Genomic DNA, 27,465 nt, shown 5'->3' on the forward strand with positions numbered 1-27,465 from the left:
CCCTGCAGGAATACCCACAGAAATGGCGTAACCTTTCAAAAAGTATTCATTTGTTTATGATTAATTTGTTAATTATGTTTTCATTAATGTTTCTCAAGATCTTAAAAAATCAGGACTGACTTCTCAAAAAGAGGACACTAACATTTGCCTAATGCCAACCATCATTCATATCTCATTTTCAAAGCTAATTTTGAATGGCTATCAGCAGCAAGATTGTATCATCTTTTTAGATTGCTCAGTTTTGTAACAAGTGGAAAACGATTAATAAGCTATGATTTATTCGGTGTATTTATTTCAATTTCAGGCTGGGAACAGCCCCACTGGTTTGCACTGGATGGCGACGAGGCTGGGTACAAGCCCAGCTTCCATCGATCCAACTGGTTTGAGCCAGTTAGGCGAGAGTACGAAATGGTGATGAAGCGAGCCGGGATCATCGACCTCAGCCCGTTTGCCAAGATTGAGGTGACGGGAAAAGACGCCTACGGATACCTGGACAGCCTGCTGGCCAACAAACTGCCGGCCGTAAGGACTATTATGTACATGTAGTTCCCTGCTTGTTGGTGGCCGCACCAATGTTGAGAGAAGAGCAGAACAGTCCTAAATTTCTTAAATGATAGCATTGACATAACAGAGCAATAAGATGGGAATGAATTTGTCACAGTTCATGTATGAATAGCTTGTAGATTACATTGAAGCTGGGGTTTTGTGAATACCTGTGAAGATTTTGTCACGTATTTCTGTTCATAAAATTCAGGGTTCTTTAAATGTAGTAGCTCCTAAGTCTGAATATACATAAAGAGAGGAGACCGAGGAGATAGTGAGATTGCTGGAAATACAGCAGACACTATTTGGTCAGGGGAAGAGATATTCATTTTCAGATACAGGGAAAACCCATGGATCAGATAAGGACTAGAAACCAAATCCCTGTAGTCACATGGGCAGGACTTCAGCTTGGGTCACAAAAATGGAAGGTTGGGAAAGTATCTATGTATCATAAATCAGATAGGCGCAAGAAACCGATTCCCTGTAGTCACATGGGCGAGATTTCAGCTTGGGTCACAAAAATAGAAGATTAGGAGAGTATCTGTGTATTATAAATCAGATAGGTACAAGAAACCAAATCCCAGTAGTCACATGGACGGGATTTCAGCTTGGGTCACAAAAATGGAAGATTAGGAAAGTATCTATGTATCATAAATCAGATAGGCGCAAGAAACCAAATCCCAGTAGTCACATGGACGGGATTTCAGCTTGGGTCACAAAAATGGAAGATTAGGAAAGTATCTATGTATCATAAATCAGATAGGCGCAAGAAACCAAATCCCCGTAGTCACATGGATGGGATTTCAACTTGGGTCACAAAAATGGAAGGTTACGAAAGTATCCCCGTGTCAACCCTCTTAGATATGCCACTGTTTTTGTTCCAAAAATGGGCATTGATTGGCTGATGTCCAGATTTAAATTCTCAAACTCATGTATGTTGGGCATGGGCAAACAGTACAGACAAGGAGCAATAGGCCCCACTATATTTCCCCATTTCTAGGTTGGTCGATGCACCCTGTGCCACATGCTGTCACCCAAGGGAAAGGTCTACGCCGAAGTGACCGTCAGCCGACTGGCAGAGAACAAGTTCCTGGTCATCACAGGTTCTGGCGTAGAGTTCCATGACCTCAGGTCAGTCTAGGGAATATCTCCTTCCTCTGTTTCATATGAGGAAGAAGGGAAAGAGAAATAGGTTACAAGTTTCGGAAAGAAGCTACTGTTACTTCGGATTTGAAATGTAAAAAGATGGAAATAAACAGCAGAACTGTAATGATTACTGTGAATCATGTTTGATTGCTTCCTGGATACACAAAAGAATGTACAGAACAAGACATTTAAAAATATTTGGAAGTCACAGGAGTGAATTGAGAGCATCAATATTAACAATGAAGCATCCACGGAGTTCAAACTTCTTCAGGGTAAATTGTGCGAAGTGAGTATTAATGCTTAAAGGTTTAAGTTGTTGCTGTTATCTGGAGATGTGTTTGTAACTCTTCCTTAACCAGATGGATGGAGGATTTTGCCTGGAAGGGAGACTATGAAGTCACCCTGAACAACATCACTGACAGCACAGCCTGCCTCAGCTTGGCAGGGCCGCTATCTCACGACGTGCTGGCCTCCATCACTGACGCCGACCTGGCCAATGATGCATTCGCCTTCATGGACGTCAAGGACATCACTGTCGGTGGTGTGCCCGTCACTGCTGTCCGAATCTCCTACACAGGTAAATGCAAACTGACTTGAAAAGGCTGTTGATTATCAGAAGACATAAGCGTTAAGAGATAATCATATTTTTAACACCTTATTCTGAGATTTTGTGTCTCAGTAGGCTGGGAGGTTGTCACATGGCATTTGCTATAATGTATGTTTTTTGCTGTGCATGGTCAAAAGTACTGTACCCATCTTACTCATTCTATTTGTCTAAACTTCATCGCTAGCTTGTGTCAGCTGGCAGATAGGCATCTGAAACAGGCAGGAAATGTTCACAGAATTCCCCCCCCCACTAAAATAAAATGTCTCTGAGATGCAAGGCTTTATTTCAAGTTATTTTTAAAAATGCATTTCCAACTATGGCAAAATTTCAGACATTTAAATGTTGAAAACAGAAACACATTTCTCAGAAACGAAACCAACTTGACTGTTTCCTCCTCAAGGTGAACTTGGCTGGGAGTTTTATCACAAGGCGGAGGACACTGCCAAGCTCTACGATGCTCTGCTTGAGGCAGGAAAGCCCTTGGGTGTTGGAGACTTTGGAACATACGCGTTGAACACCATGCGCATTGAGAAGGGATTCCGCATGTGGGGACAAGAGGTAACTGCAGTGCAGAACTTGAAGGACATTCTAGACGTCTATAATGGGGCAGCCATCTTGCGTTTCTACCATTCAAAGCAATGTAACCAAAGTGAGGCTGAAAGGAATAGTAGTCTGTTCCCTTTTATCATTATGTGAAGTTGTATCTAATGGGTCTACAGGGAACAAGACAAACATGGCAGCATCCTGATAAAGGTCTTTAAAGCAAAGGCTTCAAACATTAGCAATGAAACAGTCCTGTTGACATGTTATGTGTACATTCACAGTTGCTTTCGGGTGTTGCAGTACGGTCCATGCAAGTCCATTATAAGTTCTTTCCGTCTTAAAGAGCACCTCTAAGGAAAACATGTTTGTAGTGTATAAACCTTTACACAGGGCGAGGGTCCCCCTCGTTTGTTGGCCAGCAGGTTAATTGGATTGATTGAATATGTTTCCGTGTGAGTCAGTTAAAGCAGGTTAGCTTATGACTGTCTTTGGAAAAAAAATTCAAGTTAAGCTTTGCTGTGTCTTTTAAGCAATGATTCCTTCAACTGGAAAAGTGGAGAACGTCAACACTGTGTAGGATTTTAATACTGGAGAAGTATTTTCATTCTGTGGAATTCCCGCTTGGTGCGATTTGGTGATAAAAGTTAACCCAGCCAGTAGTTTTGAATGATTGCTCTATTCAGTGACACCAATTGTCACGCATGGTGTCTTGTGCAGTGGATCTGTATAAACAGTTTTCAGTTTCATTTTCACCTTTGAAGTTCATCCATATTCCATGTTTTTCTGGCAGATGTTGATGGATAATGGCCCATTAGAAGCTGGGTTGGGACCATTCATCAAACTCAAAAAGGTCAGTTGGAATATAGTACGTCCTGCAAAAGAGGAATGTGCAAGGAAGATCGGAGCCAACTTCTGTACAGTTGGGATATCACATCAGTGGCCCAAGCTAACAAACTGTGGCTCAAATGCGAGAAAGATTTTATTGGGATTTGACATCAGTAGGCTAATCTAAATAATTGAGGCATAAGTCACAAAGGCTTGTACCTCATCAGAGAGCCCTCCATTTTGAACTTGTTCAAACATTTCTACATCATTGGAGTATGGCATCTGTCATCTAGTCTAACAAAATGAGCCAAGGTTTAGTAATATACGAGACCAAAACCAAATCCACAAGGTATCAGGTGCACCCGTCACCAGAGAATAAGACAAGGCTTCAAAGATTTGTCATCCAGAAAAAAATGTCTCCACTTTTTCAGGAGGCTGACTTTGTTGGTAAGGCGGCCGTTCAGAAGATGAAAGACGAGGGACTTCAGCGTAAACTGGTTCTGCTGACCGTTCCCAACACTGACAATGTTGACCCTGAAGGCAACGAGACACTCTGGCTGAACGGCAAGGTGAGGGGAAATGGTGGTCCTGATTGGTTGCTTCTGGTAGACTGGGGCAGTTTCTGAAACCCTAGTGGCCTCACCTTTATTCGTAATAGTAAAGTCATGATGTATCAATTTTCATTGTAGTCATTTCACATCAGGCAGACTATACATCTCTTAATTCAGTGACAGGACGATGGTAATTCCCATTGGTGTATACATTTATTGTCTGTAATGTGAAAAACTTTCAACATCATACAAAATTGTACACCATCAATAATTATTCTTGCCTGAGGAGTTTTCATTCACATAGGAACATTGGGGAATGGGGGGGCTTGTGTATGTGAAGCGGCCTTTTTTAACCTTTTGGTGAAATCACTGGCAGGTTGTCGGCAACACCACGTCAGGCTGTTACAGCTACCACCTCGGCCAGAGCATCTGCTACGCTTACCTGCCCATGGAGCTGACGGCAGTTGGGACAGAGGTTGAAGTAGAGCTCTTGGGAAAGAGGTACCCCTCAACAGTGACCAAGGAGCCCTTGCTGCTCACCGAGCAAGCCAGAAGCAGGCAGAAATCCAAGGGAGGAGTGAATGTGACTGTTATTCAATAAAAAGAAATAAGTGAAATGCATACATATAAGATTTGAAGACACCTTCGTGTTTCAGGCTCTTAGTGTCTAATACTGCCTGGGTTATTTTAGTTAAGTTATTAAAACATGTAGTGTCACATCGAACCGGAGGCCTTTGTTCAGTACTTGGCCTAAAAACTCCAGAGCCCCTAAGGGCCAAGAAGTCATTGATCTGATACTAAAAAAGCGAAATTGGGGTGTAAACAACTGGAAGGGTTATTTTTAATTCATGCATTAGGCGGGGCATACTGGGCACAGACTGAGATGTAGATATCAGGAATATTGTCTGTGCTTGTTGGTCTCTTCTGCAAGGATCAGTTTTTCTTGTAAACAGGGCTCCTATCGTTGTCACTCATGGATCGAGATCAAGGTGTTTGACCTCATAACTGTCTCTTTCTGAGAAGGATCATGAACAAATAATCTTATTTAGTTTCAGTATTACACATCCTTGGAGGTCAGTTTCAATCCATCACAAGTCACTGGGTCACAAGTTCGGTCTCTAAGCATTCAACCGAAACATTCCTTTGTCCTTGTTTGCCCTGTCACATGTGAAAGGACTTGTAATGAATTCACCGACAACACTGATTTATTTTGTTGTTCTCTTTGCCTGTGGTCCTCGAAGCTCAGTCATGTCTCAGACTACAAGGCAGCCCTGTTTATGCGATGCAGGGGGAGACCACTTTTTAGTCGGAGATGGGGAAGGGGTTTGATTATCATCAATGCATTGACTGATGAAGGCGTGGTTTTTAGGTGTCAGTGTACAAGTGTTATTCAAGATTGTGACCATTGCACCTTTTGAAGTTGGCTCAGGGGTTGGCTCAGAACCTCCTTGCACATTCCTCTTTTGCAGGACGTATTATATTCCAACTGACCTTTTTGAGTTTGATGAATGGTCCCAGCCCAGCCCCTAATGGGCCAGTGTTCAGAAACACAGTTGTAAGTCTGCATTTGACTGAACAGATATCGCTTATGTTGTGCAATTAATTAACATACTTTATGATCATGGTATCTAATACGTACAAGTATTGTATTTAGCATAACAGCATAATGTGACATAAAAGTGCCTCTATGTCTTTGAGACTAATTTCCTGCCTGATTTGTGAAATGGTAGATCAAGCTGAAGTTTTCAACAAGAATGGTAGATGTATTGAAATTGTGAGGGAGGATCCAGAAGCCATATTTGGGGAGTGACAAGAAATAGGGGAATATCTTCCACTTGATTTTGATAACCTTCCTTATGCATTTGGCTAACTTCAGGGGCTAGTATGAGGGTAATAAAGTAGCTAGTCCCCCAAATCACCTTTCTATCAATATATGAAAAATAGAAATTATTTCCTGTTGTTTAGAGGGGGCGTGGCCCCTGTTGCCCCCCCCCATATCTGCCGATGTCAAAACATCCATGTAAGTCAAGTATTACATGTATATCATTCCCGAAACGTAGTCTTCTCTTCAGAAATCATTACTTTTCTCGTATTGTTTCTATTCAAGCCTGAAGGGGTGCCGTATAGCGGTTGATATGCATAATATCATTTCGTAAATTATGTTCATTTCACAGTATTCTCGATCTTTTAATTAGCCCCATCCTCCTCTTTTGTTTGCATAAATTTGAATTTTGAAATTATAATGCATACTCTAGGCAATAAGTTGGGTTTCTGTAAATGTGAAGAATTTCTGAGATGGACTAATTACACTATATATCCTGTCCAGGACTGAATAACTTTTTAAAATCTAATCTTGCTCACATTTTTGTATCTCATACAAATAAATATTTTTGATTAGATCAGAGGACATAATAAAAATTTGACATTCACAATAGCAGTTTGTTTTGTCGACTCCATTACTTTAAAGTACTAACTAATAAGACCGACCAAAGAAATTCGAGAAGAGAAGAGTGGTTAAAAAATGTTCTATGTGGTGTAACTAGCACCGCGACACGGACGTCAGTAACCAGCTGCGTAGCCTTGTTTTCGGGGGTCACTATAGGCCATCCACCCGTTATCCAGTCTCCGAATGGCTTGAACCACCGACATGTATCGTCTCATCTTCGTCTTGTGACCCATGGCCTTTAAGTTGTCTATTACCTCCTGGCAAACAAAATGAATGAAAAGGAAACCTCAAAGACGAAGACTCCAAACTGTCAAAGGAGATCTCGCTGTAGGCCTAAGTAGGAGCAAATTCTATTACAGGCATGCAAGCTTGACGCTACCTTCGAATCTCGAACCTGCTTTGCAGACTTACTTGGGGGAATCCTTTTTCGTGTATAATAGCATTCTCTGATTGCAGGTCGTGGTTAAGCCGCCTTTCATCGATGATTTCTTGTAGACTGGCATCCGTAAATATTGCACGTAAGATTGTCTGTATCAAGCCATTGTAAACGGGGAAGAATGCAACGTAACTGTGATTATGCTATTCCAAACTGAGGCAAACCTATGATTTTCGGTATCTGGCTGATTGAGACGCCGTGGAATTCATCGTCGTGAATTAAATAGCAATGTTTATAGGGATAAAGAGTTTACTTTCGTAGGTCTATTCGATACCTGTGTTCTTCACGCGAAGCATCAGTAACAACTGCACCGCGCAAGTAAGCGGTGAAGTCTAGCATTCCCTGCTGATGCTGAGGTACATAACTCAGGGGTGTGAGAATTCAGCCTTTTAGCTGATTTCATGTTGTTGTTTTGTTTTTTAATGTTGACCCTGAATTTAAGCTTTTTGCTAGCTGTTTTCAGCTTTAATTTTAAGTGGCCACTCACACCCCTGATACAATTTGGTGCGTTCCAAAAATCGAAAATTCAAGGAGGGACGTCCAAACATTTAAACACTCTAGGCGTTTATGGCACGTGGTAAATTTGTAGGGCCTCAAATTTTACGTATAGGCCTAGGCCTCGGCACTGGCCACCACTGAGAGCCTACTCTGGCTATTCCACAATCAAGCCCTGTGTATATAGAGTGTATACATGATATTTCAATGATATTCGAGGAGCAGGCACCTCTCTGGTCATTCTCAATACATGTGCAGAACTCGAGCTCCCTTTTTCTGAGCGCGCTCAGGTACAATCGAAGATCGACCGTTTTCATAAATCGCTAGATCAGCAAAAAAACCTTTGTTGTTTCCATACAGACTTTCCATATTGCCTACAGTTTGCATGGGCGGTGGAAGCCTGCAGAAAGTGCCCCCTTATGGGTAAGTGACAGGTTTTACCTCGAAAGGCATATTTTCCCCCGATTGTTGCGGATATTATTTTCCAATAAGTATAGGTTTTCCCATTCATTTCCAAACTTGTTTCATGCATATCTTTTTGTATCGATTAATTTGCAAATTCGTCTCAAGAAGACTGGCATGCCGAATGTTACAATGTATTTAGTCCATGCCATTTCAAATTGTCAATGGCAGATCGTCGGCAGTTGCAATGACGAAATCGAACTGTTCCACGAAAGGTACGGTACTTGTATGAAGTTGTGTGGACCCATGCGGTGCAAAAACTAGCGACCGTAGACGAAATCAAACTCAGGATATGAAAGGGCAGGAATTTGAGGGACGATTTTGAAGTAAACAGTTTATAAATTGGAATGAAAAAAAATGAAAATGTATGGGAAAACCTAACACTACGTATTGATGAGTTTCAAGTAGCAAGGGATCTTTTAAACATTTTGTGAATTATTCTGTAATTTGCGTCTGTACTTAGGCCTATTCCCATCACAAACCGCAGTTTGCATTCCACTGCCATACCGGTACTAGGCAAGTACATGTGCTACATATGAACTAAAACCAGACAAAGGTCTATCGCCGGACTGTCCCAACTGAAATAATGCACGATGACGTACATTGCACCTGTCCGCATGCACATAGTACTGCAGCTATTCTGCACTAAAATTTGCCGGAATTTGGGATTCTTTTGCTGTCACACATTTTAAATTTGTTCGCATTAGTGATTGAAATTGCTTCAGTTCATGTCAGAAGGTCATTGTAAACGTTTTCTCTCAAATATTTAAAGAGCAAATTTTGCGTTCTCACGTTAAATAGAACCCCAAACAATAACTTCCTGAAGATTTGATTACATAACAGCAACAGCACCCTCGTTCGACGGAAAAAAGTTTGTAAAACTAAAGAGTCTGCTCTTTGACGTCACAGCCGTGTTTTTCCTACAAGTGGATGCTAAAACTATGGCTGGCCATCAGTACAAAAGTAACCGAATAATTCACAAAGTGTGAAAAATTCCAAACAGCTATTACAACAGCGCATACTACTAAATACTGCATAATGCAACACTATTTAATTAATACTATTTATGGGACAAAAATGTCCATTTTGAACGAATTTGAGGTAAAATCGAAAACCAAACAAAAGGTGATATTTCTGCAAATTTTTGCAGCCTATATAAATTGTAGGCAAATGAGAGTGGCCTATTAGTTGTTTTAAACAATTATAAAGATGAGCAAAGAAACTGACTGGAGCGGGATTTGGTACTCTACCAACTGAGCTATCCAGCCCTACCGTGGTGGTTCTTCCCATTTATCAATTATCTTTTTCAGAGGCGCTCGTCAGAAGCTATGTAACCTGAAACACCATTTGGCCAAGGATCACGCCCCAATTATACACAATTTGCAACCTGGGAAGTGGTGTTCATCTTTATTATTATATGTAAGCACCTAGTCAAGTTTCCCTATATAGTTTGTTTAATGATTTGTTATAAAATAAGAGCACTCTTGCGTAACAAGGGATGACAAAATAGCTTTCTCCCTTAAGAGAAGACATTCAAAAATATGATGTAAAGTGAAGTTCCATAATCTGATGTGAACTGAACTTCACATCATGGAATCTTAACTCACCCAAGCGTTGATATTTATAATGGCACTGCTACCAGAACTGCCCACAATCAACTCAGCTTCTTTATTCTCATTCAGGACGATCATCGGCGCCATGGCAGAAAAGGGCCTCTTGCCAGGGGCGATGTAATTGGCCGATGATACTGGTTGGTCTTCCGGGGTAGTAAAGTCTAGCATCTGGTTGTTCAAGACCATACCCGTCCTTCTTGAAAGTCCACTTGCAAAACTGTTGCATTTTGTTCAGTGATTAAATTGTTGTGATTAGATTAAACTTTTCCTTAAAGCCTCAACTTAAGTTGAAGATGTGTGATACTTATGTCAAGCAGTGGTACGACACACTCTTCATAAGTGCACGTGGAACTTGTATTGTAAGCTATACCATGGATGTGTTACGCACATTTACACATTTCCTTTTCTCATTTTAAGTGCAATTTACACTGTGTACTGGCTGGTCTCTGGAACTTAGGAAACTATCAGACAAATTAATTTTCCAAGGTTTCGATCGAAGCTGCATCCGGATTGAAGTTCACAATCCAGGCGCAAAAAACTCTGAAAACTATATTCAACTTTTTTCAAGATGTATTTTTGCGTTGGGAGATGTTAATTTATATAACGGGTTTTGCCCTTACCCAACGTATATATTAATAAACACTGTATGCTCAGTGCTTGTCCGAGAGCTTGCGAAAAAAGTCACAAGCTTACTCGGGTGGAACTCGAACCCACGACCTCCTGCTTACTAGTGAAGACGTCTTAACCACTCGACCACCGAGCTTGCCGGGGTCGGCTGGCCGGTCCGAGTCAGGTGAAGCAGCGGGTACCGCGAACTATTTTCAAGATGTATTTTTGCGTTGGGGAGATGTTAATTTATATAACGGGTTTTGATGAAAAAATGTAAATTAACATCTCCCCGAGCAAGCTTGTGACTTTTTTCGCAAGCTCTCGGACAGGCACTGAGCATACAATGTTTATTAATATATACGTTGGGTAAGGGCAAAACCCGTTATATAAAATATATATTCAACTTCTTACTACTTGTTAATGGAACTCGTAGCAGACACGGCATTTCCAAACTGGTCCACGACACTAATGTGAGAGGTGGAGCCACCTTCTTGGACGCCATTACTGCCGAGCTCTCCGTAGTCAGAGGCGTTGGTGAAGGTCACTCCGTCCTCCTGGATCCGTGAGAAGATGCTCCGGGCGTGCTCGTTCGATTGAAGCTTTTCCAAGACCTATAATTTCATGGGTGTACGATAGCAAGAAGTTCTTGTTGTTTGCTTTTCATTGCCTTTGTTACATGATGCTTCGAGAACATACTAGGCGAAGCCGACACTGGGCCGGACACCCCCTTCCTTAGAGAGACCTTATGCTAAGGGACCTCAGTCTTATAAAAGATTTTTTTAAATTACCACGGCTTATTCCAAGCTGTACCTTTTGAAGTTCCAGAGTTTCGACGTCTCCTAAGTACGGCTTCAAGGCGAAAGCAAACTTTGAGGCTTCGACGAACCAGTGATACACCTTTGCCTTGTCGGGGGCAGACTCAAAATCAGCCGAGGACATATTACGATCTGTCGTAATAAAAAAAGGACACCTACTTCCCTCCATTTTAGACCAGAACACTCTCATGCATCTTGTGGAGGTAGAGTGCGTCTTCAAAGGATTAACAATCAGAAAAGTCAGTCTTTGCTTTTTTTTATTTCAAGGCATAGAGGCTACTGGGCATGAAAAAATACATCCCAAAATGGTGAAGACTCACGTTTTACAATGCTAAGAATGAATTGCACCAGGGGCCCACTGGATGGTGACGGAGTTGATAGTACAGTCATCCCCCGGCCGATAGACACAGCCGGTGCCTCCCTCCATTCTGCGCTGTAGCTTTCTAAATCAGCTGCTGTCAAAAAGCCACCTTCAAAATGAATCACACATCACTGAGTATTGTAAAATACACTCCCCAGGGCTATTTTTGAACACTTTTACAATTGCCAATTTGGTCCGATGGTTGATATGATTCGTGATGTAATGATGGGTGGGATGGAGTCCCGCTATAATATTGCTTAGAGGCCATCGAAGCTTGTTGTTTCTGTCTGAGTCATCCGGAACGATCAATGTGGCAGTTTTACCTCGCTTAAGTATGAGAAATACAATATGTACACATTTTAATCCGTCCGAAAAATTAATTAATCGCAATAAGATTAATTCGTATGGCCCTGTTACACTCCTCAACGAAGCACGGGCTTCAGAAATGTGGGTTTCACCTGATAACCCCAGTATAATCCTTGGATACGACCTGGACGCTTGTACAAATTAACTCTCTACTCCTTGCGAATCCTTGAAATACGTTAACTGTAGACGCGGCGTTTTCTGCAGTGCACATAGTAAGCAAATATGTTCGACTAAAGCAGACCATACGATATTAGCGCACCAAATACAGACATACCTCTCTCCTGTACATCCTGGAAAAGCAGGCGGCTGGTTTCTCCGGAGTAGAGTTCGCTGGCTCCGTTCATAGCAATAGCCCGTAACGTTCGGGCTAACCTCGGGGCATAAGCGATGTCCCCCTCCACTTTCCAAAGGGCGGTTGCCGGATCCAAGTACCTGGCCCTTAGCATTACAACGCAAATTTAGACTCAAGTTACCTATACAAACGATGTTCATTGGTATTTTTTGAATCACTCATAAGTTTGCAGTGAGTTTTTCATAATGTTTTCCATTTAGATGATCGTCGAAAAACACAAAACTGTTGATTCTTAAAGTTGTTTAATTACATTATAAAGATCAATTATAATTATCCATTATAAAGATCTTGTAAGATCCCGTGGACCTGCAGGCGTTGCAAAGATTTATTCGACTATTTTGAGAGCCCCTTCGCTAATAGTTGCACGTAAAAGATCAAGAAACTCACGATTGTGAAACAAAATTATGAGCAGTCCTCTCCCAGTCTTTTTCGGCATTTGCTGCTCTAAACTAATAAAAAAGTATTTTCAATTTTCCATTTGCCATTATAAAACATCCTTTGTGGTATCGACTGTTATTCATTGTATTTAAAACTGTAGAAACTTACATGAGCCCTTTGTAATGTGGATATCGTGCCAAGTCGGGAATGTACTTGTTCTTGTCAATGAACCGGAATCCCCTTGTTATATGTTCGGTGACCGGGAACCCGTCCTCTGCTAGCTGGATCACGGGCTGAAACAGTTCTCTCCACGGTAGGCAGCCGTAACGCTGGTGCGCTTCCCACATACCGCTTAACTCACCTGGCACAGCTGTATCTGCAAGCATGTCGAAAGTTTTGGAATAGCCAGCCTTTAACAGTTTTGAATCATTAATGACACCTTGCATGCTACAAAGGGTTAAATAATCCTTTTTCCGTTTGATGGTTTTTCAGAAGTTTTCCTCACTGTGGTATAAGTCGCTTCAATGATATGGCAGCGATGCCCGATGTGTTCCAAATTGCACCAACGGGCCTTTTATTTCCCACGTAGAATGTTCCGTTGCTGATTGGCCCTCTAGGCTCTTAGTGTGGTAACATGAATCCACAGAATTTTATGCAGTCGGGGGCACTGGGTTGAAATACATCCATCCATATTTAAAAGCTTACGACATCAATTCATGTGTCTAAAATAACGGGTCGGCAAACCTCAACCAAACTATGATAAACCATGATAGGCCTACGCCTTTCGGTCCATTTCTCGTCCCCTCCCCCACCACTTCAACTCAGCCAGACTTTTAACCACGATCGTGCACCTCACAACCGACAGTACCCCCACCATACATGGACAATGTAACCACAATCGTGCAAATCATAAAGATTCTCTCAAGTCTACAGAAAGCCTCACCGCTTCACCACCACCGGTAGCGTATACCCGACCGGGGGGTGCGCTGGTATGAGCCCCAAGCTGGATCAAGAGAGGGCGCAGTTTAGTTTTCCTAGCAACCGGGGGCTCCTTTGGTCGGAACTGCACTTCGCTGGTTCACAAATGACCGTAAAATGTTCGCGTTACGGTTGCATTGCTACCAACAACATGAACGCTGCCGACCAACATATGGCCCTTTTCAACTGATGAGGGGGTGCTTCTGCTCAGGGTAGACAGATTGCAACGGGAACGGAATTTTAATGGCATGAAAATGGCGACGCAAATGAGGCGAAATGAAACTTTGATGAAGGAAAATAATGACTGAAAATATAAACGGGTCTAAATTTTTGCAGCGCCAAAAATGGAACATAACAATGCAAAATATGAATGATGAAAATGCGTTAAACAGGAATGGAACTTGTTCTTAACAAATCCAACTGACTAACGAAGACATAATACAAGAGGCCTGATGCAGACTTTTTGGACGGTCGATGGAGAAAGGGTCCAGTATCATCCTCTTGGCCTGCGTGTTTGTATTTACAAAGAGGAATTAAAAGAAAAAGGCCAAACAGCCTCTGATGTCACATTTTCTACAAACCTTACAGCCGAAAACATGAGGGTGACGTTCGTGATGACTCGCTTCGTGGCTACTACGTTTGTAAATCCGCTGTTTACACGAGGAAGCTAATCATCCATCTCAATTTTAACTTATAGTTTCTAGTGTCAGACTACTGGCGAATCTCACGCTCGTGGACCGTTTTGGATACATGGGATATTGCTCAAAAAGCATCTCACGCGTAAGTGGATAAGCCTGTTTGTTTTACGCGGATCCCGATCACGATCAGTGATCCAACGCTGGTTCTAGCTCTGCTAGATGAATATATGAATAATTTACCTGTCGTTTCATGTAACCTAAAATTGAATTTGCAATTCTGTCTGATTTCGAGAGTTATGCCATTGTCGGTAGAAAGGGCCAATAAAATTTGAAATGTTCTCCAGTTTTCCTGAGCATGCCACCTATCATAGCATTCTTTTTAAGACTCTAAAAAATGTCACTACGGGAATTTCAAGTCATTGCGAATCCGTCACGGCGTCCGCAGCCGGCAACGTCGATCATGCGAGGATAAATGATTGTACCTGTTCACTAGTTTCGGCCAGCGTCAGCATCGCGGCAATAATATCTCGACAAAACTTCTTACACGCGGGTGGCACTTGCATTACAAAATTATTGCGCATGATTTACGGGTAAAGCGGTTTCAATTCAAGAAGATTTTATTTATTTTCACAGAAATTTTGAGGCCCATGAAAGTTCTAACGTTCCAGGGATGTCACGAGGGCAAATGTTTGCGGAGAGCAAAACGACTTAAGAGCCCCAACCAAAAGGTAACTTTCTACTGGTGCCCAATACTAAACATATACAATCCAAATTTTATTGCACTGAAGAGAACGCCGATGAATCGTTCTTATTTGAACTTACATATCAAAAAAATTAAGCACGAATCACTAAAACATTTTTAATTTTACTCTAATAGAGCATTAATTTGAGGAATTGGTGACTGGTCTCACCACAGCCGTAAGCATCCGCGTAAACAAAATGTAGTCCATGATTAGGATAATCATATAATTTCCTGTTCAGTTAGAGTAAACTGAAATAAATTTATTATTTAGTTACTTGGTGATTAGTAATAGGTTGTGGACACCGATTTTGGGGTGCGCATCATCCTTATAGTAGTTCAGTGGTGAGGGCATTGGTACTGTGGAAAATCTGTGATGAGCTTGGACCGTGCAATCACATTCGCTACTTTCCCTGTAAGCACGCTTTGTGTGCACTAAAAATATGTTTCATGAGCAGCAAGTGTTTTCTCTTCGTAGAGCACCCCTGCAAGGCCTGGGGGAGAAGATACCAGTTCAGATGGTTAGCAACTGACGAGTGGTATTGCTCTGACTTATCTCGCCTCAGCTTTTATGACCAGCAGTGATCTTTGCGGCTCACCGAGCTCCATTTTTCACAGTATGCGATGTGCGTTGCAGGTGAGTACACACACTGCATTAGTTCCTGGTGCATGAGTAACCTTCACTGTTTTCATTAGCACGATGGTGTGGCTTCCGCTGCAGTCGCAATGGCAATGCTCGTTGTAGCACAGCTCATACAATTATACTTTCGCGAACGTTTAAAATTACTAATCCATGAAGGCTATGAATCGTTAATGCATTAAGTACATGGTGTGTTTTTCTGTTGTATCACTTGGACATATGTATAGCTTTGGCAGGTCACGTTCAAAGTAATAGCTCATTTTGTTTGGGGTGTAAACCTGCACTGCCAACATCTGGTGTGCTGATTAATTTGAAGGGCTGCCTAGCTGTTGCGTGTAAATAAAAACAACACACATATCTCTCTGACTCTCCAGGGGCTTATTATTTGTCTTGGAATTCCTCACTGTCTCGGAAGAAGTCCCTCTTTTTTGGTGGATGTTGTCCTCACTTTTGAGTACCTAGAAGGCCAATTAATAAAAGCTGGATCTTAAAAGCAAGTGTTCTGCGTCGTCTATTCGTGCACACGCCGGACAATCTATGTGCACGCCCTTGCTTGTTACGTATTAAATGTCACAGGGTCTTTCCATCAGCGGATTTCAAAAGTTAAAGGGGAAACTAAGCGCAACTGCAAAGTTTAGAAAAAAAGACACTTATGCACTCACCTAGATATCGATCCACCTTTGTCATATTTACTGTAGCTGCTGCAGGCGCCCTCTCCCGAGCCATCAGAGCATCTGCCTTGCCTGTACTCTTGTGATATATGAGCATAAACATGCCCCCTCCAAGACCGGAGGTGTGAGCGTTTACCACACCCACACAGAGGAGGCTGGTTATGGACGCATCAACAGCACTACCTCCACGTTTAAGGATATCCCTTGAGGTGAGAAATCAGTAATTAAATAAACAGACGAATGAAATATTTTTAACGTTCCCGATTCAACCTCGTCCTCAGGGGTAACTTTATTTTCAAATTTCAGTATTCCCCCGGGTGATAACGTTCGTCCTGTCTCCTATCCTGTCTCGACATTGCAACATGAGGCCAAATGGATGTAATAATTCGTACTGTAGCAAGAGTGAAAACCTGTGACACACTTAAGAATCATCAACATCAAACGAACGTTGATGATTATTACAACTCTCATGCTCCATTGTGATTATTTATTGTGACGCTGCATATTGTTCACATTACAATTCTGATTAAACATAGAGATTGGTTACTCTGTTTTGTACTGGAATGAGCGTTGAGCAAAAACACACACACACACACACACAAAACAAAGTCAGGCACTAGACAGTGGGTCGCATTACGCCAGTTCGTGGGTGTTTTGAAAATGTGAAATACCAGACTTTATTTGTGTAATCTGACAGTAATTCAACCATTAAAACAATTAAGCATTTCAACATGCAATTCAACATAGAATAAAGGAACGCTCGGCTTATAGTTTCCCAAAATTCTGTTTTGGGGTTGTTTTTTCGTGGTTTGAGGGCGATTTATCCAGTCAGAAATTCTAGTATAGACCATTTTCCTGCGATGTCACAATCGTGCTGGACCGCGATGTGTTGTGATGGTAAGCTACTTATTCAAGATAAATTTGTCAACCATGCAGCGTTCGCAAGTGCGCTTGCAGGTGGTAGAAATTGCCCGTAGGAATATAAGCGATCACCGTGGCCGCTACGGTCCACACGTGGTGGTATTGTTTACATTCAGTGCAATCCAGTCACGTGGGTGATAAAGGTCTATTGGCAACAGACATATATAGGGTACAGTCCACTAATTCAAGCCCCATTGAAAACAGTGTAAAATCAGCAATGTTCAGGGCCCAATAACGTGCACCCCAACATCCCTGAGATTTCTGAACGCAAATGAAATTCTTGTCTGGTCACTCATCTTTCAATTTCTTTTCAATTTTTTGTGGGTTAACCAATTACATTTTTAATTATTCCTACAAAACAAAATCTTCAGATAGGAGATATGTTATACAATCCACCATCCATTGTGTTTTCATTGCGTTAATATCTCTTCATATTAATGACCCAGGCCTCTACTATAACTGCCCACTTGTATTTGATGACTGGAACAAAGATTTGAACGATAAATATTAAATTAAATCTTTGGTGTCATATCAGTGACCGACTGGTGTACTGGCTGAAGGATTTGTTTCCGTCGTGGCTATCCTTTTTGTGATTGGAATTATCGGCTGAATACGTGTTTTGGAATTTGTAGGATGTCAAAATTAATTCAGCAAGTTCAAGTTCCATTTTATTGTTTCCAATTTTACTTTCTCTATTTTCCCCTTTTTGAAAATCTTGGTTCACTTGATTAAACAGCACTTAGCTTCTTCTCTTGACATGACTTTTTCAATTCCAACCTTTTATCGTTCCACAACAAATTTCATTATACTACTGGACATGGATACACTGGTTTCTTACAGCTACCATCGTTTAGGGGACACATCACCATGCGCTCATTTATTTAAAATGGAAATTCCCGACGGCAAGCCGCCATCGTCATTCTAATTACACGGTGCGCTGGGAAGTCGTAAGTTTGCAGTATATCATAGAGGCTGTCAGGCTTTGGACGGCCCCTTTTGTATTTGCAAGTTTCTCAATGGGAATCTTCCACATTTTTGTCCGAACTGCGACGTCATTCGTTGGACCATTGACCCTCTACCGTTAATGTAGACTGCCCATCTTCCAAGACCGTTCCATTCTGAGCGTAGGGAGCACTGAGGTCGTTTCAGTTTTCAACTTGTCCACTTTTGGACCACCCCGTCGTCGTCAAAGGAAAATCCCAATTTCTGCTAGCAGAAAATTGGGTTTTATGAAAAGGGGTGGTGCAACTTCAAAAACCCGAAAATCTACCAGCAGAAAATGAGAAAATGGGGTTTTCTTCTTTTGGAGCATCAAATAAAATTTGTTAGTGTGAATTTGAAGGTTTTTAGTTGTCCACTTTTGACGCGCCACGAGAGTTGATTAAAGTAAAATCCAAATTTTTGCTAGCGGAAAATTGTGCTTTTTGAAAATGCTATACGCAAAGTTCAAAATCCCGAAAATCTACTAGCAGAAAATGAGAAAATGGGGTTGTCCACTTTTGACGCTCCATATATGACACATAGTGAGTCCTGGTCATCCACTGCAGCCTGGCAGTCTCCAATCGTAACGGTTCCTCGTGCCATTGGATTAAGGCTTACCAGGCCGAGAGAGTGGGATTACCCCCGTGCAACAATTCTCCCACTATAAACATTCACGCACAGGTCAGTTATGCAACTCATTGATTGATATGATTGATCGATCGTCGTCCCTTCCAAAGTCCTGCGGCGATGGGCGACTGGCGAAGGCAACTGATGTTTGGTGAGTACTGGCAGTTGCTAGTCACAAACCCGCACGCAGGCGGCCCATGGAGAGTGGTCGCTCTTCTCCTGAACTTTGAGGGCAACCAAGAGAGCTCGGCAGCACTGTGGGCGATTGGGCAGCCATTTTAGGGTAGTACTGCCCACCCTCGCATGACGGAGGGGGTTAGAAAAGGTACCCCGAACAAATGCCTTGCCCTCCCAAAGTCTGGTCAGCTTACCGCGGTTGACAGTCTCATCCTGTCTGCGGTCAGAACATATTAAATAAAATGAAACGAAAACTCATCATGGGAGCGTGGAATGTCAGAACGCTCCTCAACCGAGCCAACACAAGCAGACCTGGGAGAAGAACAGCGCTAGTAGCCAGGGAACTCCAGCGCTACCGTGTCGATATCGCTGCACTCAGCAAGACTCGCTTTGCTGACGAGGGATCCCTGAAGGAAGAGGTAGGTGGATACACCTTCTTTTGGAAAGGGAAACCGCAAGTTGAAGACAGGATCCATGGAGTAGGTTCCCCATAAGGTCGACGCTTTTGAAGAATGTTCCTGCACTTCCAGTTGGGATTAGTGAACGACTCATTAAACTTCGCATCCCCCTCAGTAAGAACAGGAATCTTACTATGATTGCCGTCTACGCACCCACACTCACAAGTCCAGATAACGCCAAAGAAGTGCTATACCAGCTCCTCGATGAGACAACCAAAATTAGCCCCAAAGCCACAAAGCTCATCATTCTTGGGGATGTTAATGCGCGAGTGGGCAGCGACTGTGGCAGCTGGGAGAGAGTCCTCGGGCGCCATGGAGTGGGCAACGTCAATGACAATGGTCTGCTCCTCCTCAGCAAACGTGCGAAACATGGTTTGTGCATCACCAACACCTTGTTTAGGATGGCAGAAAAATACAAAACCACGTGGATGCAACCAAGGTCAAAGTATTGGCACAGGATAGATTTTGTGATTGTACGCCGACGGGACATCAGGGACGTCCGCGTGACCCGTGCCATGAGAGGTGCTGAATGCTGGACGGAACACAGACTGGTAAGAGCCATCATGAATTTGCACATCCCACCGCCACACAAAAATAAGTCGAAGGCTATCAGAGCCTCCTGTAACTTCACCAAGTTCCAACACTCTAAAATCTTCAGGAGGGCCTTCCCTCTGACAGTGATGGCATCAGGAAATGGTCAGTCTTCAAGACCATCATCACTGAGACGGCGAAGGAGGTGCTTGGTCCAAAAATAAGGACTCACCAAGACTGGTTCGATGAGAATGATGAAAACATCAAAACCATCCTCTCTGCCAAAAATAGCGCCTTCACAGAGTGGCAAAACGATTCCACCTCAATAGCAAAAAGAGCAAAGTTTAAGTCCCTCCAGGCGAAGGTACAGACTGAACTGCCCTTCGACCTCGGGTTGTTCACCACTGCTGTCCTCAGATGGCACAACCCTGATTAAGGATCAGGCGGGGCTCCAAGAACGCTGCAAGGAACACTTCAGCACCCTGCTCAACAGACCATCATCTGTGGACCAGGACGTGCTCCACCTGATCCCAAACAAGCCTGTCATGGAGGAACTCGACTCTCCCCCTACGATGGCCGAGATCAAGAAAGCAATCCACCAGACTAGCTCCGGAAGAGCGCCAGGGAAGGACAACATACCTGCAGAGATCTACAAAGCAGCAGGTCCCAATGTACTTGAGGCCTTTCACAACATTCTGCATATTGCCATCCTCAATAGACTGGTCATCGTCTCCGAGCAAATTCTCCCTGATGCGCAGTGTGGCTTTAGACCTGCCAGAAGCACAGTGAACATGATATTTGCCGTGAAACGACTGCAAGAAAAGTGTTTAGAACAGAATAAGCCACTCTACTTAGTATTCATCGACCTGACCAAGGCGTTCGACACGGTCAACAGAGAAGCCCTCTGGACCGTGCTCGAACGCGTTGGATGTCCCATGAAGTTCACCAAAATTATACGGCTCTTCCATGACGGCATGACTGGTCAAGTCCTCACCAGCGGCAAAGTGACTGAAGAGTTTGCAATCAGCAATGGTGTAAAAGAGGGCTGCGTTCTGGCGCCAGTCCTGCTCAACATCTTTTTTACCCAAATGCTGTCCCATGCCGTCCGATACCTGGAAAAGGGAGTCTTCATCCGTTGTCGTCTGGATGGTTCCCTTTTCGCTTCACTGCCAAAACCAGGTGCCGCTACGACCTCTTTCAGGATGCACTGTTTTCCGATGACTGCGCACTGTTGGCCCACACTGCCTCTGACCTGCAGCTCATGCTGGACCGCTTCTCAGAGACCTCTAAGTTGTTTGGCCTGACAATCAGTCTCAGCAAGACCTGCTCCACCGGCCTGCTCCTAACGACGACTCTCCTCCTCCAACCATCACCGTCGACGGCACCCAGCTCTCCAATGTCCAGAGTTTCAAGTATCTAGGCAGCACCATGTCAGACGATGGCTCCCTCGACAAGGAAATAGACACCCGCATCAGTAAAGCAAGTCAAGCGCTAGGGAGGCTCCGCAATAGAGTCCTGAACCAACACAACATACAAATAATGACAAAACTCAAAGTTTACAATGCCGTGGTTCTCCCCTCTCTCCTCTATGGATGCGAATCCTGGACACCATATCGCAGGCACATTAAGAAGCTGGAGAACTTCCACATGCGTGCTCTTCGCTCCATCTTTGGCATCCAGTGGCAAGACCGCATGACTAATCTGGAGGTCCTCGACCGTGCGAATTCTAACAGCATAGAATCGGTGCTCATCAAGGCCCAGTTGAGATGGGTGGGGCACGTTATTTGCATGGAGGACCACCGGATTCCCAGACACCGGATGTATGGTGAACTGGTGTGTGGAAGACGTTAGCAGGGCAGGCCAAAAAGAGGTTTAAGGACTGTGTTAAATCCAACCTCCTGCTGTGCAATATACAACCAAAGGACCTAGAGTCCCATGCCAGCAACAGATCTCTCTGGAGATCGCTCGTGCGCAAGGCCAGCGCCAGGTTTGAGAAGGCTCATCGACAACGCCTGACCGTAGCTAGAGATAAATGCCACCACAAGCGAGGCAGCCAGCCTAGGACGACGACTGACTTCCAGTGCTCCCATTGTTCTATACTCTGCGCATCTGACATTGGTCTGTGCAGTCATCTCCGGGTTCACCGAGTTGCAAAACGATGGCGTCATCTTCGAATACGAAGGACCACCACCACAGACGTCGTGCGTCACCAGTCGTGCGTCGTCCGTCGTGCGTCGCCCGGCGTGCGTCGCACGTCGTGCGTCGCCCATCAAATGGGTTGCATAGGACCTGCGAAAGCCGGGGTTTCACAAATGACAATGTGATGATTCCATTCACTTCTAAAGTTCTTTTCCGAATAAGGCAAGTACAAATCTCGCCTGCAAAGCATATACTAGTCACATAATTAATTCCAATAATGCTAGACTACCCCTACCCCTTGACAAGAAAATATCGCCTCTCTGAGAATTCAACCAACACTCAACATTCAAGTGTTTTGGGGGGAAAAACATTTTCAGCAAAAATGTTCCAGCCAACTTATCCACAGTGTTATTCTAATTTGCATACTGTAAAAATGTGCCGACTTGTTTTCATCAAATTCCAGGAAGAAATCTGCCAACCGATACAGATATTTCATCTTGTCCTCTCAATTTCACCTTGAAATACAGAAATACTAGACGTGCTGTGGATAACAAACTGTTTATTAAATATATTGTTAGGGGGCAATTACCACTTGGTTTAAGTTTCAGAAAATATGACGTGTTGGTTTTTGTGGGTGTGTATGCCATGGTGGATAGACCAATGAGAACAGGTTGTCCAGCACATCAGCATTATTTATGGGGCTAACAAGTAACGTTACTGTTTAAAAGACTTCTGTGAGCCAACCTGCAAAGTCATGTCTAATTTGGAGTATACAGCACATTTCATCATAGGTATACCCGCCCTCAAAATAATGTTGAATCAATTCGTCTCTTATGAAAACTATTGGGAATCAAACATTGTAAATAATTTATTATTTACATTCCGTTCTGTGGGATATCGTGCAGGGACAGACAGAAATATCACATAGGCTATAGACCTAAAGTCTGGCTGTTAACGAGTAAAGTTACGTCTAGAGTAACTAAGTTATCGAGAAAACAATCTACCCTAACAAAAGTCTAATTTGTTGATTTATTTATGTAACCAAAATGGTATTATTTCATATACACGTTACTTAGCCGATGTCAGGATATTATTTCTACTTTCAATTTGAGTTTGGCGCAACAGCAAAAACGAATACATGTACTGTACATCTTCTAGTTCTATTGCTAAAATGAGAGTCAGGCACGATGGATCGATCGAACAAGGACATGTACATGTGAAACGATCAAGGGTCAAAGTTAAAAATACCACTGCGCAATTGTGAAAAAAACCACAGGCGACGCACGACGGGCGACGCACGACGGACGACGCACGACGGGCGACGCACGACGGCAGATATGGAATTCCATACTTTCGTGACAATGCAGTGAAAGGTGCACTCTTCACTTCACGGGCTAATACATCAATGTCAGACAATACATAGCAGATGTTCACAGAACAGATGTTATTTCCATAAACATTAGGTTCTCGGTCAAAACTATCCAGTGTCATCAGACTGATACCTCCCGATCACTCGTGCTTGTAAATTAAAACAAACGAGTATTTTTATTCAAGCATGCCATTTTTTATGATCACTCTCAAGTTAAATTATGATTGGGGCTACTCATAATTTTGAAGTCAAACACAATCCAAGCGGGTTCGTCTTTTAAGAAGTCAATAACATAATATACATAATATAGATTATATATCACTCCAAATTACATATAAATGCGTATATATTGCCTATGTATGAAGCATCCACTGGATTTCTGAAAGGCACGTGCATGCATAAAAGATAAAACCTAGAAATGACGTATAAGGGGCCAAAATTATTTCAACCCAATCAAACAAGTCCCTCGAAAAGGCATCGCCTTACCAAACTTGAAGTGTTCGTTAGTATCTCATGGCCAGTGTTCCAAAATAGAACACAAAAAACTTCCAACGAAAGCCCCCGCTTTCAACGGGTCGTCGAACTAAACACGCACGGTTTACGATGAAAGATATGAAAAAAAGATTACTCTAATTCTAAATTTCCAATTGTAATGAATGGATTTGTATATGCATGACCCATCGCTTGTCAGTTACATATATTATTCGATTTGTATGACTGTACGAATAAGACTCAAGAATTTAACTTTGAAAGGTGCACAGGTAAATTCCAATTTCCAAACTCTGTGGAGGACACCGTAATTCCCTTCCGTCAAGAAGTACATTTCCATTGGACAAAGAAACCTAAAGCAAAAAATGCAGCAACTGAAAGCAGAAGCTGAACAAAAATCAATTTTGTTTTGAGGAGTGTGTAAAAATAATCAAAAGATACTCCCAAATATGTTCTCAAAATGATGTGGTGAAGAGTAAAATGCCCGGACGCGGCTTGTGAAATGTATTTTGTTGTCTGTTGAAACCATGAGGGTAAACCCCAGGGGGATGGGGGTATATATCCCCCCTCATTTTTTGAGGTTGGGGGATGAGCAACTGAATCATCGATCCCCCACTGTTTTGTGGTGAGCAAGAAATTAAAGCTGATTATGAAGAAAGTTTCAGACTTCCAACAACTAAAATGTATTCATTCAATATCATTCAAAAAAGGGAAAACATTTTTAAAAGCCATAAATATGTCACCATTACAGATGTACATCAATAATATGAACATCGACCTTATTATAGAGTCATATGGAACCCCCCCCCAGCTTTTCACATTTTCATGGCCTGGAAAATCATCCTCCCGGCCCCCTTTCCCCATCCCTCTAATAACAAATTTACGCTACTTGTTGAAACTTGACATTGCAGCTACTCCACATTATTTTACTATTTGGAAACTGTCCCCATAAAACGAGCAATTTGCCTCTTGAAGTTATATAGTGTAAGCCTTTTGAAATTGTCAATGAAATTGCGTCAACTTTCATCGACATATAAATAAAAACTGACGCATAGACTGTTTTGTTAACTACTTTAGGTGTTGCACAGTTTACACTTTTTTTTCTGAAAAATAAAAAAATCCTAGAGACTTGGCTCGTGAATACGAAAATGCACGGTGATGATAACGAAAAACAAATTCGGGGGCGGGACGAATTCAGCCTCCCGGTTCTTTCAGGGTAAAATTCGTCTTAACCTTGTCTTTTTCTCGTTTTATGTATACACACGCGTTGAATAACAGCATTAGTTTTCTATCCCAGTATTTGTGTTTCTTAGGCGTGTGTTTGGGAGAACTTTATCAGCAGTGGAAGTATTGTTTCATCAAAGTGCCAACTTCAAGGTTATAACATCTTGCTTTCCACCCCCGTTTGATTAAGGACTTTGCGAACAAGTTGTGCTCTCCGTTGGTCAATATCCTTTAATTGCTCTTTAGAGGGAGGAATTATACCCGAACTCTGGAAAAGGCATTTGTAGCACCTGTACCAAAGACCCATCCTCCAAGCTTAGAGTGTCTTCGACCCATCTTGCTCACAAGACTTTGTCCTTGAATGGATTCTCAGTGATATAAGACTTGCTATTGATAATCGTCAATTTGGTTCATTGAGGGTTCATCTACGACCCACTGTTTGGTCTTCCAACTATATTTGTTTTGTTTTTGACTTGTGTCTTTCTTTCTTTGAATCCCATGCACTTGCCGCTTCTGTTCCTTTTTAGTACTCTTTTTTTCTATATTTTGTTGTGATACGTATTTGTGATGTCCTTTGTACGTTTCTACTCTTTGGTCTGTTAAAGAAATTGAAAATGTACTCTATTGTGAATGTATCACATGTCCATTTGTCCTGTTTATTGTCATTTTAGCCTTGCATTTCTTTGCATTGCTTTTAACGAAATATGTGGATACTTTTTATGTAGACCAATCTTTTTATATGAGGCTAAATGAGGAATGATCCCCAAAACCTTGTTTTGAGTAATCGGTGACTGAAGTTGCAACATAGGCTACACGTAAAAATCATGTCAAAATAAATTTTCAGTTTTTTTAGATTTTTAGGTAGGTTAGGTGTCAAAGATTCCGTCAAACTATGTCATTTGTGAAAGGAAATCACACAAAGGCGATAAAAACGAGAATTTCTGAAGAGACTTTGTTTCAATCTTTTCTAAAATTTATGGTGTTCACCTTTTACAATTTTGTCCATATTTTCCGAGCGCGTTTTCAGGCAGTTCGACTGTAGCCCTTGCGTAAAGTTTGGTACTGTTCACGAGCTGTGCCTTTGTAAGCAAAACGAAGCTACGTGATTGGATCCCCATACAACTACAGTTACTTGGATACACGACAGGGAAGTGTGGAGGCAAAATCCAGCAGTTTGATTGGTGTCCTGTGATTCAAATGTTCGGCGCGGTCAGCATTGTTTACTCGGATATATGAAAAAGATATTTTTACTGAAGTCTGACAAACCCACGTCTGTACCATACCCATCCTTACGTCGTGCAGAATATGAAAATGACGCTGATTGGCTATTCGTGATGTATATATGAACGTGAAGTCAATCGCGTGCGTTTTTCAAAAGCTGCGCGCCCGCGCCCACGTATTCTCTTGCATGTCACGCACGCGTCAATCTGCGTCGCTCGTAAACACGCTGACAAAATATCCCAAAATAGTAGGGTATATAAATACGGCCGTTTCACAATAGTGCGCCACCAAGAGTTTGCAACGCGTTGGCCAGTCACAATGCGCGAAATTTGTCGACCCAATGCGCGTTTGGAAAAGGTCGACAAACTTTGCGCGTTTTGATTTGCCAACGTGTTGCAAACTCTTGGTGGCGCACTATTGTGAATCGTCCGTATTATACAATACCAGGGCTCAGATCGCGCAAGGCATGGTGGGAACCAAATGGTGCGGCAAGATCGTTCCCGTGGGAACGAGGTTGGTACCATACCGTACGTACACACACGGTAAACGATGCTGTGGTCGTGTACGTGTATATATATAAGTATACGAGCTCAACACTATCATGGCATGTACTGTACGCGTACATGTACACTGAATGCTGTTACGATCACTAAGCTTGCGGCGATTTTTGGCCGCCCCAAAAGGACAACCCTGGCCGACTTTTACGCCAAATTCAGCTGGGATAATATTTATTTTAAATTATTGCTGTATTGCACCCTGGACACCCCTCAAGACCTGCTCTTGGCTCGTGTGACACCAGTACTTGCATGTACACTGAAAACTTTGAAAGTATCGAAGGCAGGATCTAATGACTTCGGCTGGACATGGACAGCTTTCTGAAATTCCAGAATTTTCGGTTTGCAAAGAATAGGAGTATTATCTTTCAAGTTGCAGGAGAGAATAAGTTTATGTTAACTTATCTTAAGGAAGGCTTACACATTTTAATATCACAAAAGAATGTTCCCAAATCTAAAAACGAAGTTGGGGGGCCAGTGCCAACATCAGTCCCGTCTAATGTCATTAACGATTCTTAATCACGAAACTCCAAGCATGGATGTCCCCTTCTCCAAAGAAT

The 27,465-nt window shown here is 42.5% G+C and overlaps 2 protein-coding genes across 6 annotated transcripts in view; one reads left to right on the forward strand and one right to left on the reverse strand.

The window, feature by feature from the left end:
- LOC110987881 (dimethylglycine dehydrogenase, mitochondrial-like) overlaps window positions 1-6,649 on the forward strand; it is a 21,140-nt gene extending 14,491 nt beyond the window's left edge. For all 5 annotated transcript variants that reach the window (XM_022251034.2, XM_087136908.1, XM_087136909.1 and 2 more), the window contains exons 11-17: window positions 305-522; window positions 1,544-1,674; window positions 2,049-2,266; window positions 2,697-2,854; window positions 3,630-3,689; window positions 4,096-4,233; window positions 4,592-6,649. In XM_022251034.2, the coding sequence (XP_022106726.2) occupies window positions 305-522; window positions 1,544-1,674; window positions 2,049-2,266; window positions 2,697-2,854; window positions 3,630-3,689; window positions 4,096-4,233; window positions 4,592-4,816 (1,148 nt within the window). In that variant the 3' untranslated portion in view covers window positions 4,817-6,649. The remainder of the gene's footprint in view (window positions 1-304; window positions 523-1,543; window positions 1,675-2,048; window positions 2,267-2,696; window positions 2,855-3,629; window positions 3,690-4,095; window positions 4,234-4,591) is intronic.
- The window catches only part of LOC110987897 (glutathione hydrolase 1 proenzyme-like), a 25,298-nt gene continuing 4,472 nt past the window's right edge, over window positions 6,640-27,465 (reverse strand). The window contains exons 4-12 of the mRNA XM_022251064.2: window positions 16,206-16,417; window positions 12,717-12,924; window positions 12,093-12,256; window positions 11,412-11,561; window positions 11,087-11,223; window positions 10,688-10,887; window positions 9,662-9,884; window positions 7,073-7,189; window positions 6,640-6,918 (exon numbers count right to left, since the gene is read on the reverse strand). Coding sequence (XP_022106756.2) covers window positions 6,775-6,918; window positions 7,073-7,189; window positions 9,662-9,884; window positions 10,688-10,887; window positions 11,087-11,223; window positions 11,412-11,561; window positions 12,093-12,256; window positions 12,717-12,924; window positions 16,206-16,417 — 1,555 coding nt within the window. The 3' untranslated portion in view covers window positions 6,640-6,774. The remainder of the gene's footprint in view (window positions 6,919-7,072; window positions 7,190-9,661; window positions 9,885-10,687; window positions 10,888-11,086; window positions 11,224-11,411; window positions 11,562-12,092; window positions 12,257-12,716; window positions 12,925-16,205; window positions 16,418-27,465) is intronic.

This window comes from Acanthaster planci, linkage group LG05 (assembly GCF_054643075.1).
Source record: "Acanthaster planci isolate LZ-2023a linkage group LG05, COTS_SCS, whole genome shotgun sequence".
NCBI lineage: Eukaryota > Metazoa > Echinodermata > Asteroidea > Valvatida > Acanthasteridae > Acanthaster > Acanthaster planci.